A 20,458-nucleotide genomic window follows, 5' to 3' on the forward strand; every position below is an offset into this window, starting at 1 on the left:
GTTGATTTAGATCAGCAATCACACCAAGTGTTTAAAAAAAAAAAACGATACAGTTGTTCACCATGGAGAAGGTCTCCATGAGATATATAAATATATCTGTTGTAGCAGATATAAACACATGAAATGCATTTCCAGCACATAAGAATGGTGCTATAAATGTATACAGAAATGGATGCAGTCAGCAAATTACGCATTTTTGAGTAGTTTAAACACACATGAATTCAGGAGAACCTTGGGATGCAACGTTTGGGCTCGGGTATGGGTGAATTAGAAGTGTGTGTTCATGTTTCAGCTCAGTCTGTGCAATAATAACCGCTGATGCTTAAGCTTTCTCACATTTCCCATCTGTCCATGCAGACAAACACATGTTCTAAATAAATGTCAGCCACTTTCGCTGCTGCCGGTCATCTGGCTGCCTTTGAGCTGCTGACTGTAAACTTGGCTTTAAACCCGAGTAGAGACTGTTTTACTCCTGTTCTTCGTCACTGAGACGGCTTTTTGGTCATCTTTCCCAGTTGTAACTTTACTGTGATAAACACAGCACAATAAATAATATAGCTACAGGAATGTTGGGCCTAACCGCCTGTGGTATAATTAATATACTACGCTTACCTCTTGACTTCCTGACTGAATATTAAGACATCAATTTACATTTATTTTGTCATTCAAGATGCTTTAAATGTATGACGTACAACATATAGTTGAAACTTTATGCATGTAGTTCTACCCTCATTCGCATGTTGATGTGTGTATTGGCAACTATCAGTACATCAAGTATTACATTCTGACTTTCTGAATAAAAGGTACAAGGAGATATTGCTGACGCTGGCAACATAAATTTGCTCATTTGAGGGGATGACCATTTCAATTACTAGAGGATAAGACAAAGCAAAACCTAGTATGTGGTTGGACCAGGCTGGACTTTGCATAAAACCAGAGGGCTTTCAATTTGAAACAGACATAGGAAGTTGCAACATTGGATGGGCCAATGGGGATTTTAGCTGTTTTCTCCCATAAATGGAGTTCACAAGAAACAGTAGATAGAAAGTTTGTATTATCGAATTGAATATTTGATGGTGGCATAAATTCAGAAATAAATAAGACATTGTTTTGGGAAGATCAATACTGTTATTCATAATGAATAAGATGTTCTCATACTTACAGTGTGCTCTGGTTAAACTTGAATTTTAGCTGCAGGTGTTACGTTTGTCTCCATCAACAGACTCTTTGCTGCTATCAGTGGTGCTGGCCTGCATGTAGTTCTGGTTGGGAAGGATTTTTCTTCTGAAGCTCTTCTGTGCCGTCGACTGACTTTGTTCCTGTTCCCTTTGTGCATTTTTTTTTTTTTTTTGGAGCCAGGCTGACATGTGGCTACCGTCAGGTGCGTGCAGGTGAGCACGGGGAGCAGGTGCGCTTCATGACCGGCTTTCACCTTCTTCGGGGTTTTAGGGAAGTTGTCATCCACAGAGTTGCATTACTGCCTCCTTCTGGTTTTAATCGTCCAACACAATCTTGTGACCAGTCCAGCTGCTGTCCGGACCTTCCCTCCACTCTGCCGTGTTCTCATAGTGAAGCACGTCATCTTTAAATCAGGTTTCCACTCGTCCTACTCAGTAACCCTGTTAAACGTCACGTAATGCAGGTTATTCAGAGCCCAGGTAACTCGCCCAGGTAACTTCATATGGGGAGAGAGACAGGTGTCCCAGCAGGATGTAAGTGCCAAGAAAAACTCAGTAAATATGCAGACTTTCAATTACATGTGAAATTGGCGGTGGTCTCTTGGGACACCTGTTTTGTTTCTTGTTTATTTTTTTATAATTATTTTTATTTTTAAAAATTTATTGTAGATAGTTGTGGTGTTTTGATTTCTGAATTAACCCGCGTGCCAACATGCCTAAACCTTTTCTTCAGTATATAGCTCCAATAGCTCCAGAAATGACTTTCGTAAAACCCAGACTACCGTTTTGAATGATGAGATGATCTCTTTAGCCTAAACATGACTTAAAGTCAGCTGATTTTGTATCATCAACACCTTGTTTTAAACAAAATTGTGAGTTTGTAGAAAAAAACAAATGTACGGGGTTTTTTTTTATGATACATAAACAAATCAATAGTTTGATAAAGTTCAGCTACTGTTAAAAAAAAAAAAAAAGGAGGCAAAAAAAATAAAAACAAAATAAGGACGTGCGGTCGTCAGCTTGTCGTGCTGTCAATGTCTCCTGGGAGTTGTAGTCCATGCGTGGTGCGCTTGATGAACGCTCACGAAAATAACCGCGGGTTTCCTCTTCAAATCAAACGCGCGTCGCTTTGTTTACTATCACGTACGGTAGTAGATATCTATTCAGCTTCGACTGTGGACAGAGTGCCTCCGTGTCCCGTTTCCGCTTTTTCCAGAAAGTTTGCTCAAAGAAAGTGTGGGAGCGACAAGAGCCGAGCAGCGCAGCCCGGAAGCAGGGCGGGACCTCGGCTCTCCATAAACATGGCCGCGAAGTCCTTCACGGCGTCGGGCTCTGCGTTTGGCTGAGTTAGTTGAGGCTTTGAGGAAGTCACCGAGGGGCGACTACACACACACGCAGCAACAGGTGTAAAGAAGATGTAGACACGCAGCCGACGCCTGTAATTTTTTTTTTTTTTTCTTCCGCAGTTTTATCTCCGCGTGGGAACGGCATTCATAAAAAAAACCTCGATGTTAGTACTTTACGCTAGCCAGCTAGCCACGCTAACGCCGCCGTCTCAACGATAACTTGTCAACTTTTTTTTTCCAGGCAGCTCGAGTAATCTGCTCCTCCACCTCTTATCGAAACGGGAGGAGAGCCGTCAGCTCGCCCCCGGGCTGTCTCGATGAATATTTTACGGCCGGACGTCTCGGATTTACTCGGATAAGGAGCTGACCTAAACTTTCCCGAAGGCTTCCTTTTGGTGTTTTTTTTTTTTTCCCTTCCAGTCAACTCTTTCAGGAACATCACCGAGAGAGAGAGAGAGAGAGAGAGGACATAAACAATGTTTTCTAACAAACCCCTGAAACCAACCTTCAAGTGTTATCTCCCTCCTCTTCAGGTATGTATGTATTTTGTCATGCCAGATTATGGCGGAGTATACTTTACGTGTTTGGTGATAAATGTATGAATCGCTGTTTTTAGGTAATTGCAAAAGAAACAAAACAAAAAAAATCCTCAGTAAAACATGCATACTGGTGTAGTTGTTTTCTTATTCCAAGTGATGTTGGTTGGATTCATCAAACACTGTTGAGTTTCTGCAAAGATTTCTCCTTGATTTTTTTTTTTTACCAGATTACACGTTTGCTTTGCGTCTTCGTAGTTGCTGTCTGGTGAAATGTCACTTGTTGGCTGAAAGAAACAACGTTTTCCTTCTAATCCTGCACACTTTAGAGAAGTGAAGCCTTGACATGTTTGGTCTTTTTAATTCCATGTTGAAAGAGAGAACTAATTACCCAACTGTAATTTTGCATTTGAGGTTTGTGTTGTATTTGCCTTGTTTTGCCTGCAGGTTTTAAGCACTTGTCCAGGCCTTGAGTGAAAGGGTTTGATTACAGATGCTGATCAAGTGACCCTAATAATACCAATGTTTGTCTGGGTATAAGGTCACGACTGGTTTTAGGAGGTAATTTGGATCTTTCCATTGACAGTCAGTGTATTCAAGTATAAAATCAGCATTGCATGGTAAATACAAAATTACACAGATTACCTATATTTTTGTTATAGAAGAGAGAATATCAATGATGCACGAACTCCAAATGACTCGAAGACGTGTAATGTGGACAAGAGGGTGGCTTTCCTTCATTATGCTATAACTAAAGGACTTTAAACATTTTGATTAGATGTGCTATACTGTGGGAGGCTTTGCTGGTGTAAAAAAAGAAATGCTCTGACCATTTAATTTTGTCATGTACAGTGTAATCCTGGTATTTCGGCTCTTGATTCCAGCAGATTAGATTTGAAATAAAACGAAAACTATAGTTAAAGTTCTAGATTTTAACTCTTATTTGAGAGTGTTTACGGCCAGATCAGATGATCCATGTAGAAACTGGAGGCTTTTCTACACATAAACTTAAATGTTAAACCCTGTTAAAAGTCAGTACTTTAACCTCCATAGTCATTCATTCACTTAAACTCGTAAGAGGAGAGCCATGAATGAACATGCACAGCGGTACCAGTAATAATAGATAGTATCAGGCAAGTGTGCGAGGTATTGTGGGGTTCATTATTAATAGCATTAGTTGACTGTACGTATACTAGTTGCTACTTAATTTGGAAACAGAACTTGCACACGGCTTATTTTCTCTTACTGCATGCTGTAAGTTTCTATGTATCCAATATTTACTCACCAAAAACATAACAGCATGATAGTATAGCAGCCGTGGTTAAAGGCTAATTACAAGTCTCTTTTTTTGCTTTGTTTTTAATTAATATTTTATGATGTGTTTACAATTGCAAGGACACATTTAAGTGGTAGTTTTCTACCCTTTCACCCTGTAGTAACACATGATTGCCATTATCCATTAACCCTCTGACGAGCTACTGTCTGACTGTAACTGATGTGGCATATGCTTCTTTTTTCTTTTGTAGACTGATGTGAAGAAATCTTTTGAACCACCTATTAAAAAGTTGGAGCCTAAGTTACTTTCAGGTAAGTTTATTTTTTGCATTATCCTAAAAACAAAACAAAATGTTTGCTCAAATGCAAGCTAGACATTCTTGATTTGTAGACATTTTATTTATACATTATGTTAATGACATGTGTCTTATGCAGGGCACCCCTCCTCTGTGTGCAAAGTGGTAATATCATTGAGTAAACTGTAGACTTGTACTTTGGCAAAAAAGCCTGTTTGTCATTAACTAATAATAACTGTGTTTTCATCCTAGTTCAATATTTTCTTAATCATCTCCCACAACTCTGTTTTCAGTGATTCCGGTGAATAATGTAGTCAAAACAAAAATTACAGAGGCCTGATTATTAGACCATCTTTGTCGTTAATAACTGAAATTATCTCGTTGCTTACGTCTCCAGATTTATTGCTGAAGCTTGAAAGCCTGATTTTGTACCAAGTCTCGTCTAAACTGCTGCAGAAGGTGTCTCAGTGGTTGGTTCTGAATGAATGGCTTTTCCAACATGGTGGCATTTAGCTGACAAACATTTTCTTCAAATTAGTTGGTCAAGTCCACACTAAAATTTTGATACGTGTGGTTTGACCTATGGCAGGAAGTTGTCAACCCAAGCAGTGGGCTTGTAAGAGGGCAGCATAAAGCTCGGTCAATAGAGAAAAATTGGGATGTCACTTCCTCTTGTCCTCTTTGCAACGCTGAGTCAGCGTAGCATTTCCTTTTAACGACTATGTGGTCTCAAAGTCTGGACGATGCCCCTTTCATGGACATGGATAATTACCCATCCTGTTTTTGTACTACATCGCTGGTCTAACATGCATTTCTGCTCAGGCAAACATGCATCAGTCTGGCGCAACCTCAGCTAATACAAACGGTTCCAAAACATATGTGGTAGATGAGGAATTGTTGCTGACATTTTTTATTTCCTTAAATCACAACGTTGGTTTCATATTTGGCATTACAGCTGTCGGTAGGAGCTCGTTGTACCAAAGTAAAAAAATATTTTCATTCATTAAGACCATCTTTTTTTTATCAATCTAATCATGGATAAAATACAAATAAATGCCATTGTACATACCACCGTATGTTTAGATTAGCAATATAGCTTTTAGGACGTTAGTGTTCATATCTGTAAAGTCAGCAGAAATGCACACCTTTTTAAAAGAACTCTTGAAAAGTCTTCACAAAAATGTAACAATTTAAGCTTTCCAACAGTTGCAGGAGTGTCTGATTGCCGTACACCGCACAGATCTCCAACCTCCAGTTGGTTGTATAAGTCATTGTAAGTAAAAAGTAATTGTAATTAAAGCACCCACTGCAAGTGTTAGGGCTTGTGCTGTTGGAGTCTCCTGAATAAACAAGCATATGGATCATCGTGAAAAGAAAATTGCTGGTGTGAGCAGTGTTCATCACAATAAACTACTTCATCACCCTCCTGGCACCAGTTCAGACCAAATGCTCTTTGCAGCTCACTTCCTCTTTGTCATCTTGGTGTTTCCACTTCTGTCGGTTGAAGGAAGTTTACCTTCTCAATAGGAAATAACTGATTTAAAGCTCAATTGTTTAAGTGGAATCAGGATATGAAATTGTAAATTACTGTCCTCAACTTGTACCAACTGATGCATATTTTATCAGTGTGGTGCCAGGGTGTCTAAAGTGTAGGTAGCTCAGTACCTGGGGCAGCAACAAAGCCTTCATGTTTAGGATTTATTCTGGTATGAGTGTGAGCAGCAGCCTAATGGGAGTGGCTCGACACTCCCTTCACATAATGTGATGTTTTTGTATGCTGTATTCAGTGATGTGCTGTTTTGTAGGGAAAAGCTGTTGGATTAATATCGATTGCTAGTGTTTCATCTTTTGAAAGTTCCTCAGAGCCACTCGAACAACAATTCTTCATTTGCAAACACACTGTACTTTAGTGAGGTGTATTTTATTTATGTTACCACACATGGGCTGTCGCTTCTTTTTGTAGTCTGGTTTGTGTGCCAGACAGAGTAACAGGTTTCATGATCAGCTTCCTTATTTTTAACTGTACAGTCTCAGTTGGCTCTCTGGTGCAAAGCTTTGAAGTGACTCCACCCTGCTGCCCCAGTTTTCATCTTTTAAACATTTGTGGGGCAACTTTTTATAGCCGGATTCTTTTCTTCGACTTAATCATTTCGTTCGTGATCATGTGAAGGGGCAAAGGTCACGTTTCCCATAAAAGATAGTTTATAAAAAGCTGCCCCGTTAGCCTAAAGCTGAATTAAACACTATAATGTGACTTGCACATGGTAGAGCTGAAGGTGATTATCGTCTCCCTTATATTTACAGACATTTGGATGGTGTGTGGGGCGTTTAGTTTCAGATGTCTAAAACTGTTTAGCATTGAGTTTTGCAGCACATCCTTTCACACCATGCATCAAGCATTTGCGATAAGATACGTATCAGTGAGACGCCTCCGCTTCCTGTTTGGTTGCATATCTACTGACCTGTATAAAGACATTTATTGAGTTTGTTCTGCTTTTGGAGAATCACAAAAACATTAGGCTACGTGCATGTTAATCTGAAGCATAAGATTAACCAACAGTATTTAGGAAGCATACTTTCTTGTCCACTGAAAGGAAATGTTAATAAATGAAACAAAACAGAGGCAAAATCTCATGGAGGAGGAGGAAAAATCTCTTAAGATGAGTTGAACTTGTTTTTGGTTGTAACTGGTTTTGATGTCAATATCAAGCATGTCAAGACTTTGTTAAATTTCACCCTGGATAGTTGTCCTTATTCAAATTAAAGCTAATGATGAGTAGCTGTGCATAGCCAGATTTTTCTTTTTGTAGCAAAGTTCATTGGACTCATAACCTTTAATTTATCAACATTAGTAATGTAAAAGTACTACTTTCATTTACTTTGTACCAGTATGTATTGCTGCACTTGGCAAACTGTCCCTATTGTTCTCCAGCAGTGTCATTAAGAACAAGAACTTGTAGCTTTTTAGCTGACGCTTCTTATGCATCCAACATCAGGGAGGAAGATGGTTAAAAGAAGAGCACTGAAAAGGAAAATGACTTCAAAAAAGTGTCATAATTGTTTAATTATATAAAAAGCATTTGTGATCTTTATTTCTTTGTATGCTCCTTTTACCTGTGAACATAAATTTGAGGTTTTTATGCTCATTGTTTTTGTTTTTCTCATTCGTTTGTCACCAGGGGAGATCGTAGTGAATGAGGTGAACTTTGTGAGGAAATGCATCAGCACTGAAAGCAGCCAGGATGACCTTTGGGGGAAGTTGATATGCACCAACTTTAAGGTTTCCTTCATCCCTCAGGATGCCCCGTCTAAGCAGGTATTTTTGTGGGTTTCTTAGCAGTAGTAAAACACTACAATGTCGTTGGTCTGATGTTTTGTAATTATGAAACCCTTAGTGTTAAAAAAAAAAAACACACATGTTTGAACTTCAGCATGTTGTTATTCACAAGGCTTTAAATGAAGTAGAATGAATAAGAGTTTCAGCTTTATATTTGTGTGTAACTTCTGTTAGTACCACCAACATATGGCTGAATAGATTAAATTCTTCACAGCTTTGTTTTTATGTTTGGTGCATCTGGCAAAGAGGAAGGAAAACTTGTGTACTTTCCTGCACTACATTGTCAGTGGTATCGCACAAGAAGTGAGAACAGACGTCATTTCCATCTATGTGGCAGATTGTTGACTTGATAATGGGACTTGATCATTACTCAGTTCGAGAACCTCGACACGATATACCAGCCAGTATTTGATACAGCATTTCAGTGAGTTAAGGGAATAATACAAAGTCTACAAGATGTCAGACATGTTTGCCTTCACTACAGAAGACGCAGTTGTCCCACCTGCTTATTGGACAGCACGACATTCCCCTGACCTGTCTGGAGCAAGTAGTAACAGGTACATGTCGTTCGTAATGTTTGTAAAATAACATTTCTTGTTGCACATCTTTTTAATTTTATGTTTGGGAGAAAGTATTCTGCTGGTTTCATATTTTCATGACACTCTTTCCCCATCTGACATCCACATGTAGGAACTTGTTACCTGAAACCAAATGTTTATCTGAAAATGCCACAATACCCCAAACTAAATTATTATATATTTTATAATTATATTAAACCATAATTTTGTCTATTCAGCAATCAAACCAAATTTATTTTAATTAAGTAATTGATTTTGCACCAGCACATATCATCCTAACCTAAATAGTGGTGTATAATCAGAATTAAAGTTTGATGAGCCCGGTCGACTCCTCATTAATCTTTGACAGTTTAGGTGGATGACCAGTGTCGTTTGTTTTTCCTGGTCAGCAATCTGATAACAAATGATGTCACAGCTAACGCAGTGTTTAGTGGCAGTGCAGCCCGGTTTAGGATTAGCTTTGTTTATATATCTCCATTGCTGTAGATTGCTGACGCTGCGAGGCCTACTGCCCAGACCAAGGTTATTTGTGTTGCAGTGATGAAGCATGAGGTTCTGCCCAGCTTGTTTGGATCTGTATGAACTGGGCTACTAAAGACAACACCATCAATGTAGGATTTACACAAATATCAGGGCTTCAAGAAAGAAATTAAACCCTAGTGCTGGTTAATATCAGTATAACTGATATCAGCTTCCCAGTAACAGCCGAATAGAGAATCCAGGCTCGTCGCTCTCTGTATCAAAAGCGTCTGTAATCCAGCTGAGTTGAATATACATTGGTGGTTAGTTTTAACTGTTTTAACCATGTGTATGTGTAGGTTATTCATAAGAGTTTGCTACTAGCATAAGAAGCGTAGTGTACATGTCCTCTGCTGTATGAGGAGCCTCGTAAACAGGTAGCGGCGCAGAGAGCATTTCTCCATGTAATCATTGGCTGAAAATTCATTATCAGACCAATAATTCATTTTTACTTGCATATTGGCCAGTTATATATTGTTACTTGAAAGAACAGGAAAAACAATGATACAGCCATGGCAGACATATTGTATGTTTTTAGTTCCTTGTAGTTGACATTAATACCTGTTGTGTTTTATAGGAACAAATGTAGTCTTCTGTCTCTAAACTTTGGCATGTGTTTTCTGAATTTGATATGCTTCATATTTTGTGTTTGGTCTTTTCAGTGAATGATACAAAAGGGAAGAAGAAAGTATTGGGCTCAAACCAGAAGCTAAAGTTCAACCCCACTGAACTCATCCTGTACTGCAAAGACTTGCGCATCATAAGGTTCTGCTTCGATGAGGCTGGACCTGAAAGTGCCAAAAAGGTGAGTGAAACAGAAGCTTTGACCAGTTGCCTTTGATTTCACTTTTGGTATCTGGATGGTATTTTTAGAGGCTTTTAACATATGCCAGGTGTGAATATGACACAAAAATTGGTGGTAGACTTTTACTCTAAACAAAAAGGACAATTTTTATGAATTAATGAAAAGATAAAATTCAAAAGCAATCTTGACCGCAATATCTTAGTATCAGGGGTTAGGTTTAGTGTTAAGGCAACACAGTCTTTATAAAAGTGGACGTCGCTTCCAGGTCTGAAAAATAAAGACTAATGCTTAAGTGCCCTAAACTGCAATACCACAGAGTGTTGCTAGAGGTTGGCTCATAGACTCCCATTCAACTTTTCATGCTATACAAAGTCGGTCAATATTTTCCACAAGCCATAATGGTCATTTGAGAAAGTTAATCTTTCTTATTAGTATTTTGGCAGTCCATCGGAAAATAATCCCGTCATGAATTATATATTAGTCCTCCAAAAGCGTCCATCGGGGGAGGGGGGCGTAGTGTCCTCGAGTTCCCAATCAGATTGAGTCTGATCTACCGCTCTTCCCCAGCTCATCCAAATATGGTCACTTCTGGCTCCAAAGTCCAAAGTGGCAAGAAGGGGACGTGCAAAATACTGAACTCGAGGCTTCAAAGCAGTTGTTCACAAAACAATAGGTGACGTCACGGTTGGTTGCCGCTTGGGAAAGGTTGGGATAGTATAACAGATGGATATTTACTACCTCACTTCCCTCATATATTTGTCCCAAGGGGCACAAAATACAGCACGAATGTTTACCACAGTTTTCTGAAAGAAAAAAATGTTGTTCTAAGACGGACTGAAAAACTATGAACCTGTCCTTCAGTCACATGTAATTCTGCACAGAGTACCTTTTAGCTTTTGTTTTTAATGCCAGACCTCCTAATAACGAATTGCTGAGAATTGACCATTCGCTTTCCTCAGTTTCTCCTGCCCGTTTCACTGTTGGTCATTGCTGACCAAACTTTTCCTTTCCTGACTGTGTAAAATCGCTGCATACACACACTCCGTTTCATTTCTATGACTACTTCCTCAGTGACAAGGATATTTATATCATGCGAACTGTTGTGTGCGACTCAGTCACGCTCCATTTGAATAGAAAGGATTGACTTCGCTGAAAGCATGTTCAGTGGAGTCATTAGCCTAACAACAAATAGATATCAAGAACAATGCTCATTCAAGAGAAAGGAAACAGAGTTTGATCCTGATTGCACAACAACTGGCAGCGTGACTCTGACTCATCTCCTGCATAAAGACACTGGACAGATGTTTCATTCATGATGCTGCAGCTCAGTTTAGTAGAGTTAAAGTAGGCCACAGTGACAAGATGAACTTTATACGAGCCATGCATGAAAATTTAGTGTTTTTAATCAAGTGACAAATCATATAAAAACTCAGAAAATGTGAACTAGGAAGTTGTCGTGTTGGGCTCAATCTGCCATGTGACCGATTGATGGGTATACTTACCCTTTCTTAAAACACCGCCTACAGCACATCATATCAAATAAACATTCAGCAAGAAGAGATGTTGTGTAATATTGGGAAAGATGAAGTTTTGGGGCCTGGAAATAAATACTTATTTGTGAATTAGATTCACAAAGGTGGTGAGGAGCTCTTGGCTTTCTGCAGCCTCACTACAGAGTCCAGGATCTGGCTTCACTGTGTGCCCGTTGCATGTCTGATCTCCTCTCGTCATCTGGGAGCAATTTCTGTGTAGGTTTTGGAGCACTTGCAGCTCCCTGGTACATACCTACACCACATCTGGCTCAGGGTACAACACTCTATTAAACAGGGACACAGGTCTCTAATTACAGATAAATTACATTTATAAAAAAAAAAAAAATGCGATCATTAACACTTAATTTTGTGTCCTGTACTGCATAGAACAGAATATTAAAGGTTTATTATGTATAGAGCACTAAAATAGAATGTGTCTGCCCTCCTTCACTCCTTGTGAACTTATTTATGGACACCACATATGTAATTACAGTGTGAACCTAAAACAGGGCTCAGTTCTTTTTTTTTTTTCTTTCTCTGTGACATATGGAATTATGCCAGCCTATAATAGCTTATTTTGCCATAGGAAATTACAGAGTTGGGAGCAGCCTTGTCTACACACACACGTTTTCTGTGTCCTCTCGTGTTATTCACAGCTTTAATACTGAATGGACTGCTTTGTGTGACTCACGTGGAGCCAAAGAGAGATTCAGTCCTGTAGAACCAGAGCAGTAGGCTGTCCGTCAGACATTTGCTCTCCCAGGTTTCACTCGTGCTTGGGCTGGTATAATTAAAGAACATGCCCCAAGTTAATTCTAGCACTCAGAGTGAGCCGGGTTCGGGGAGCTGAGTGGTTGTGATGAAACCTAATCTTCATTGAACATGTTGATCGCACCATTCAGTTATACTTTTGTTGTATTGTACTCTATATTCCATAAAAATGCTTTTCTTCCTTCTATTGTAGGTTTGCCTGGCTATTGCCCACTATTCCCATCCAGCTGACCTTCAGCTGCTGTTTGGCTTTGAGTATCAAGGACGGCGATACCATGAATCTAAAGGTAATCAAATATCAGGACATCTTTCTGTCATTGTTTTTAAAAAGACCCAACATCTTATTTGAAACTGTGATCTATTCTGTGAATCCAAATGTGACATTATGCACCAGAAATAAAAGTGTATCTGTGTTTCTAGGGGAGCGAGTCAATGGCTCCACCCCAAGAGGAGGATTACAGACCCCCATTTTTGACCGTCCGTCTGACTGGGATCGGGAGATCAAGAGAACGGGTGCTTCAGAGTGGAGAGTTTGCTCCATCAATGAGATCTACGCCATCTCACCAAGGTTTTCAGCTCATGGTGTTTATTGTTGGCAAACATGTCTGCACCTCCTGCAGGAGGCCTTAGTTGTTCCAAATATTTTTGAATATTTTTGTCAATAAGCTATGTTTACATCATGTAAACATTACATTGCTCTTTTAATGGGGGGGGGGAACCCACTGTAACATGCATCTCTGTTCTGGACAATACATACTATTCATCTGATTTCAGTGATGACATCATGGTGGGTTTCAAAGTGAGCATTGTAATTTGTGAAAAGACTCTAAATTACATAATAGTAACTTGGACCAAACTGAACACACCACATGTGGCTGAAACAATACTTACAGTTCACCCTGATTCATTCAACAAAATAATACCGCTGCTCAAGACACTTATCTTTGATACGCTCTTAAAAATGTTTTGGACAAACAGCAGAACAAAGCCAGTGCTAACATGTTTTTTACAACCAAGTCTTTCAGTACCATTTGCACAATATTATTAAATGTCAGCATGAAGCAACACACTTGGCTTATTCAGAGAACGATGGGTATATCAGCAGTAAAGTCTTTAGGTGATGTTTTCTGACTGTAAAATTAGATGTGGAAACATGAAAATACATTTTCTTGGATTTAAATTGCTTGTTCTGTTTTTAATGAGGTGTTGTGTTAGATTGATTTGTAACATCAGTCTTTCTGTGCACCCTTTTCAGTCTTCCAGAGTACATAGTGGTCCCGGTCTCTCTCGCCGATCAAGATCTAAAGCAGTACTCATTATTCTTCACCGATAGGCGCATTCCTGTGAGTATTACAGATACTGATGATCTGATGATTTCTCCAATTAAATGTGGAGCCGTTTCTTAAAATTGGCTTCAGACTAGTGCATTTATCCATTTTAGTTATTCATGATTAGACCTAAAATGTTGTTTTATTAGAAAATGTAAGGACCACCAGTGGAGTCATTTCTAGTCAGTATCTGCAGAGTAGCATCAACTTCAATTGATCAGATCATCCTTTGTATTCCGACTGATCCATGTTTAATGTGAGTGTTCTTGTCTCTAGCTGTGGTGCTGGAATCACCCCAATGGGAGTGCTCTTGTCCGCATGGCCAGCATAGTTGATCCATTACAGCAGAGGAAGATTGATCAGAGGTAATGCAAGTCTGTCCCATTTCATTCAGGTTCACAACCTGAATTAAATGTGTTGTTAGTAATATCTTTGTCTCAGAAGTTCAGTGGCAGCCAGCAGATGTTCCACTGCAGCAGTGGGTTTAGGAAGTATGGAGATTTGTTAGAACTGAATAGAAGATATATTTTTAGACCAGGTTTTTGATATTATAACTGTTTATTGTGATGGACTAGATCTCCAGTCACTGATATCTCTCTCATGTTGTTGTAGGATCTTCACTGCCATCACCAAAAGCCACCCCCAGCGCAGTGAAGTCATCAGGTTGGATGTGGACAAGTGTCTGCCAAACATCCAGGACATCCAGAGCGCCTTTGTTAAAGTTCGGCAGATCTCTGTCTTAGGTGAGCGCCATTGCTTCAAGTATTAAATCTTTTGTCTGCTGTGTTATTCAATGCACATTTTTTTGCTGCAGAAATGTTTCTTGGCGTGGGCGTGCAGTGTTATAGGTTTACAAGTGTGTGAATGTTGTGATTGTGCAGATCCTTTTGAGGAGTCTGAGGAGAGGTGGCTTTCATCCATTGAGAACTCCCGATGGCTGGAGTACGTCAGGTATGTAAACAAGCTGACAGCACTTGAAAGCTCTTCATAAACTGTCGGTGTGGTGGTATTTTTTAAAGGGTCAAAATTTAAAATGTCTTGCAAGCCTTCGCAGTGTTTACCCTCATACTTCCACCTATAATATGAACATTTTGTCTTGTTTTTGAGTTGTATATATCAAATCTTTTTAAAGATGCATTTACACAGTCAATGTTACATTTTTGTTGCTTATGTGAAACTACGTTGTAGGTACATGCTAGTTCTCATGCTAGTAATTATACACTGTTGAGATGAGATACTTGTTTACACGTGATTTTTAAGCTTTTGTATTTTTGGTCGTGACCCTCAGATGTTCTTGACTCCCTGGCCAGTAATTAGTCACAGCACAAAAAGGACTTTAGTAAAAATCTTATCAATATAATTTTCTGAATACTAAGCTGCTGGTTACTTAAAAAAATGTGTTTTACAATTTACCATGTATGTTGTTTTTGTGACCTAAGGTCCTTTTTGAAACTCTCTGCTGAGGTCGTGTACCACCTGGATGGAAAGAATGCCTCCGTCATTCTCCAAGGTAAACTCACGCTTTCCGTCATAGAGCAAGAGCTTTTAAATCTATCGGTCCATCATTTATAATATTACAGCAGAGTTTGGCCTCGTACATGTTACATACCACCCAAAGCAGATATTACGGTCAAATAGGAACGAATTACATAGTGTTACTTGTTTTTCAATCTGACCAACCTGCAAAATTCTTTCTTCCAAAATGCCTATTTAAGCTCTCGGTATTTGTCATTCTACACTTTTACAGAGGAAGAAGACCGAGACCTAAACTGTGTAGTGTCCTCACTGGTGCAGCTCATGTTGGACCCTCACTATCGCAGCCTCATTGGCTTTCAGAGTTTGGTGCAGAAGGAGTGGGTGATGGCTGGCCATCGCTTCTTGGACAGATGCAACCACTTAAAGAAGAATGACAAAGAGGAGGTATACGTCTTAATTTAAATGAAACCAGTTATAGAAGAGCTGTCGTCATGAATTTCCTGAGACACTCCTGCTTCATGTCTTCAAGTCGCCGCTGTTCGTGCTGTTCCTGGACTGCGTGTGGCAGATGATGAGCCAGTACCCTGCAGCGTTTGAGTTCACAGAGGCCTATCTGACGGTACTGAGTGACAGCATGTGGATCCCCCTCTTCAGCACTTTCCTCTTCAGTTCTCCGAAACAGCGTGCTCAGCACTTGATGGTGAGGGACCGATACATATGATTGTACATTCATTTATTTAGTGACTAATAAATATGTTGTTTCAGGTGATGGCGTGACAAAGCATCATTTTTTAAATTTTTTTTTTTTGTGGTATCATTTCATGTAAAACCGCTTGCCAGATATAATTGACAGGAAAGAGTGCAACACAATGCACAAAAATAGAATAGCATTTAGCTGGTGGTCAAGAAAGTAACCATTCAATTTAACAAAAGAAAATCATTCATCATCAGTTTACCAATTCATGTATTTTTGTTGTTGTTGCATAGTGTACAATAATGTACAGTGTAAGAATAACCAAGTCTTTACTCTACAGGACTTTGCCAAAAACAAAGCCATCCCTCAAGGAGAACAGCAGGTTGCGTTTTTCCCTCCTGTTTGGGAGTGGTCACAGCAGTTCTCCACCAAAGATCAAACCCTCTTTAACAACCCCATGTATGTCGGCAAAGGAGCTGCCTGTGTTCAGAATGGGGAAGTGAAAACCTTCAGACGCACAAAGGTAAGCAAGATACTGAGTTTTACAAGTTTTAGGAGCAGCATCAGCACACTGTTTTTGTGTGCTGTCTTCCTTTACCACAGATAGACCAAGTACCACACTGGTGTTTTACCTTTTGGTGAAAGATGGTCTTTAGATGTTGAATACAATAAAAAAATAAATTCAAAAAAGATTTACTTCCTTTTTTTCACAGGAATTAGTTGTTTTAAGAGTGTGTGTGCTTTCCTTGTCTTTGTAGGATGGGTATCACAAAGGGCAAATACAGTGTAGTCAGTGTAGTTTCCAATTCATTTAAAATTTCTTATTTCCACAGTCAGATTAGGATCAAAATTAAATTTAGGTATTTTTGTAATGGTTCACCTCAGTTTTCTGTAGTTTTGCACTGTTTTACAATTTTTTTTATGTTGTTGTTTTTTTAGTCAGACGTTTTGTTTATTGCTGCTCTGATTTGATGAGCAGGCTGTTGTTTTGACATCAGAAGGTGAATTTTTGTACAGAAAATACATTAAATCTTCTTTCAAAGTTGGAGGTTTTAGGATCATGAGCATTTGAATTGAGAAACTGGAAAAAGTGCACTGTGGCCTTTCTAACTGCTACTATACTGCCTGTTCATGTCAGGTTAAAACAATCTAGTCCTGTGTGCTTCCTCCAGCAGAAAAGCTACAGTTCCACACTGCGAGGAACAGCCACATCTCTGCGTAATGGACTGAGGGGTGGAGAGGACCCACTGCCCAGGCGGGGCTCTCTGCTGTCAGAGCTGAAGCCGTATTTCTCCCCAGTGAAAGACGAAAGCCCGTCAGAGCGCTTCTTCAGGGACTGGTTCTCCCGACCAGCCGACCAGCAGGGTCTGCTGATTCCCCTGCTCATGCCCTCGCACGTGGCGCTCTGGAAGCTCTTCTTTCTGCGCTGGGTTCCTGAAGCCTGCATTCCCAAAGGAGGTCCCATGACCGCCTACCACAAGGTCTCCCAACTGGTTGACGAAATTGAGATCCTGCAGAGCCAGCTCAGGCAGTATAAGGGACCCAGTCCGGGCAGCACGCCACTCCCGAGCCCATGTGGGCCCCCATCTGACCGAAGGAGGATGTATTTTAAGGCCAGTTCCCCAGATGACCCCCCTATACCTCCAGACTTCCTCACCTCCTCCTTTCCTTTCACCCCAGTGGGAAACTTGTGCCGCCGCAGTGGCCATGGGACTCCCATTAGCAAATTTCTGAACGGGGCGAGGATCTGGCTGTCGACAGAGACTCTTGCTAATGACACTGTGTGACACAGTGCTTTCTTTTCTGAGCCTATACTTGTTTTGTAACAACTAATCATCTTATTTTCTATTACCTCTTTCTTTAATACCAAGAAGGAAACTGAGAAACAGAAATATGCCATTTTGGACTTCTGATTTTGAATTATTTATAAGCTAGAATTTGCACCATTGATGCTGCATCCAAATCTGAGGTCATTTTGTAAATTAAATGTTCTCTGTAGGTCAGAATCATTATTGTTCATTACATTACAGTCAGATTCTTGTTATTGGCAGGTGAGTTGTTACTGTGAGGTCTACTAACTGTGAAAGATCATCATTTTTACAATAGATGTATGTTCTTGTCTGCTCCGTTAAGATCTTTCTCAAGCTTTTGTTAAGCTAACTGCTATTTGTTGGTGAGTTCACTGAGTTAAGGTTGCGAACACCCTTTCCAAGATTTACCTGTGACGTGCTGCATGTTTTAAAGCAATAATGGAAATTTAACTATTTAAATATGTGTGCAGCAGCGGTGTCAGATAAATTGTCCTTTCTTTGAATTCTCATTAGTCAGTAAGACTTCTCCACTGAAATGGAATAATGATATCTGAAATTGGGACATGACCATTTTTATTGCGGCAGCAATGGTGCATTTCACTGAACACTGATTTATAAGTACTCCATATATTTGTGCCTTCCAGGAAATTTATTTGAAAAGGTGGTTTTAAAAAGAAATTATTTTAGAAAGAGGAACAGAAAATAACACTGCTATTAAGTATTCTGCCATGTGGTTGAAACAAAAAGGATCTGACCTGGTTGAATACAACGGGGTGTATCTTTCTTTCTTTTTTTTTTTTTTTTGTTTTTTTGTTTTGCACAAACTTACTGCTGTTTGCTACAAGCGCCCATATTTTAAGCTTTGTTTAAGGGTTTCGTTCCAAGTAGCAAATGGTGTGATTTCAGGGTCTAACTTTGCAGATTTACTCTATTTTTGAAGCAGCGATAAGGGCTTATATTTTTAGTATCATAATGCAGGTGATACTGAGTGTTGGTGGAGCTGTGAGGACTTCAATCTGTGGTAGAAAGTTTCTCTTTTCTGTTAAAGGGGGTTTATTACATTTTTATAGAAGCCTTCTGGTAAAGAGAAAGTATTCAGATTAACAGGAGCTGAATGGGTAAATATTTGAAAGTAAAGGGACGGACAAGTAGTTTGACCCAAACTAGTCCCGAGTTTAGTTCACAGTAAATTGAATTTCAGGGCACTGAAGTTACTGATCCAGCGAGGGGTGACACTTTTTCAAGGTAGAACATGAAAAACATTTGCAATAAATTATCTGGATGCCAAGTGCCATAAATGCACCATGTCTGTGACACCTCGAAGTGGTTCTCTACAATCTGTGCAGACTGTTGGCAGAGAATTAAAGCCATGAACGTCTGAAAGCATGAACTGTATACACTGTTCCACATACTATATGTGTTTCTTTATTGTTCTTGATAATTCTACTCTGCATAGACAAATAATTAGAATAGAAAACAAAAATTGAAGTTCCTGCACTTACTGTTAAGATACTAATAGTGAGGTTAATGTGCAAAAATGCTCACCGCTATTAATGATGCAGAATTTCCTTGGGGGATTTAAAAAATGTTTCTCTGGGACGTTTACTACCAGCTGAACTGGGGACTGGTGAGAAACACTTGTGGGGAAATGGATCAGTAAACTATCACTGTGTAAGCTCTTTATGTCTTAAAATCACAACACAGCATTTATTCTGAGACCCTTTGTAACGAGACCACTGGACAGACCTCGTATCTGTCCTACTATCACCGAGGAGCGTTGATCCTGCGACGCTAGATTGACCAGCTTCCAATGATACACGGTGTACTCTTGATCCTTTAGCAATAACTAGTTCAGGTGTTTCTTAGCATAGTTTATAATGTGAGTGCAAACCTGCTCTCCCAAATGCTATTAATTGCACATTTTACTCAGTATATAGGATAGATTGTTTTAAGGCAGTCGTTGAATATAATTTTGGCAAATATTATAAATACTGTATATGCTTGAAATCTTCCAATTAATATTTTTGATTAATGGTACTAAATAACTTTTATCCTTGATTTAGTCTATATTTTATGGAGATATATTTATATGCTGTGTTTTCCCACTAATTCACTATTGCACTCTGCTGTAATTGTATGATGACTGCTTCACCTGTGGCTCGGTTTGATATTGATTAGCAGCAGATGTATTTATTCACTTATGCAAAAGTTCTCTTAGAGGGATGCAGTTGCTACTGCACGTTGTCTGTGCCTTTTTGGGAAGATTGGCCGTTTTTGTAACTATATTCTAAATCTGTTGACTTATTTTAGTTTTCTAAAACTGGTGATTTTTACCAATTCTGTAAATCTAGCTAAATTCAGAGGTACTGCACTGAAGCTGTTTTCCTAACAGAAAGTAAGGCTCAAATGTGTACCAATAACCAATCATTACATTAGTTTTCAAATGAAATTGTGTTCTGGCTTTTATTTCACATTTTATTTTGCTCATGAAAAAAAGACAAGTCTTTGTTTTGACATGAAAATGTACCAAATTGCTGGTTTTTTTTCCACCTCACATCACCTGCTGGACACGTATTCAAAAGAACCCCTGCTACCAGGCAACAATTAAAACACTGGGCAACAAAATGTGTAACTTTTTGTTGTTCAACAAGCTAAAACGGGTGTACCTTATAGTACTTCTTACACTTAATAGAGAAATTCTTAAAATATATTTGGATTCAGCAATCAAAAATACAAAAGAAATGAGTTTATTTATTTGCATCAGGACAAATCTTTGTTGAAAATGAAAATAATCATTGATCATAAATGGATCCTACTTACCAAGAGAAATGTCCATGTTTTGTTTTTTTTAAGCATTTCCCCTTTAAAAACTTTATTACAAAAAAAGAAATAAATTAAGTTCCAGAAAAACACATAGTACACAATGACGAGCAATACAATGTATGAATAAAATCCTTAACCGATCTGAGGTAGCGC

At 39.1% G+C, this 20,458-nt stretch overlaps 1 protein-coding gene across 4 annotated transcripts; it reads left to right on the top strand.

The window, feature by feature from the left end:
- The first annotated feature begins 2,271 nt into the window (after positions 1-2,271).
- On the top strand, positions 2,272-19,931 carry mtmr10 (myotubularin related protein 10). 4 transcript variants are annotated; one of them, XM_069173993.1, is made up of 17 exons: positions 2,272-2,688; positions 2,766-3,057; positions 4,587-4,647; positions 7,811-7,947; positions 8,453-8,525; positions 9,728-9,870; positions 12,367-12,460; positions 12,594-12,741; positions 13,429-13,516; positions 13,778-13,866; positions 14,114-14,244; positions 14,383-14,452; positions 14,941-15,011; positions 15,249-15,421; positions 15,507-15,677; positions 16,012-16,194; positions 16,844-19,931. In XM_069173993.1, exons 2-17 carry the CDS (start codon positions 3,001-3,003, stop codon positions 17,456-17,458), a joined length of 2,304 nt encoding a protein of 767 aa, XP_069030094.1. In that variant the 5' UTR covers positions 2,272-2,688; positions 2,766-3,000; the 3' UTR covers positions 17,459-19,931. The 4 variants fall into 4 exon arrangements, with proteins under 4 accessions (XP_069030094.1, XP_069030095.1, XP_069030093.1 ...); XM_069173994.1 differs by having other exon boundaries at positions 2,272-2,616; XM_069173992.1 differs by having other exon boundaries at positions 2,272-3,057.
- Positions 19,932-20,458: the final 527 nt, after the last annotated feature.

Source organism: Embiotoca jacksoni, unplaced genomic scaffold, assembly GCF_022577435.1.
Source record: "Embiotoca jacksoni isolate LCO1_2020_lvr unplaced genomic scaffold, fEmbJac1.0.p SCAF_6, whole genome shotgun sequence".
Classification (NCBI taxonomy): Eukaryota; Metazoa; Chordata; class Actinopteri; family Embiotocidae; genus Embiotoca; species Embiotoca jacksoni.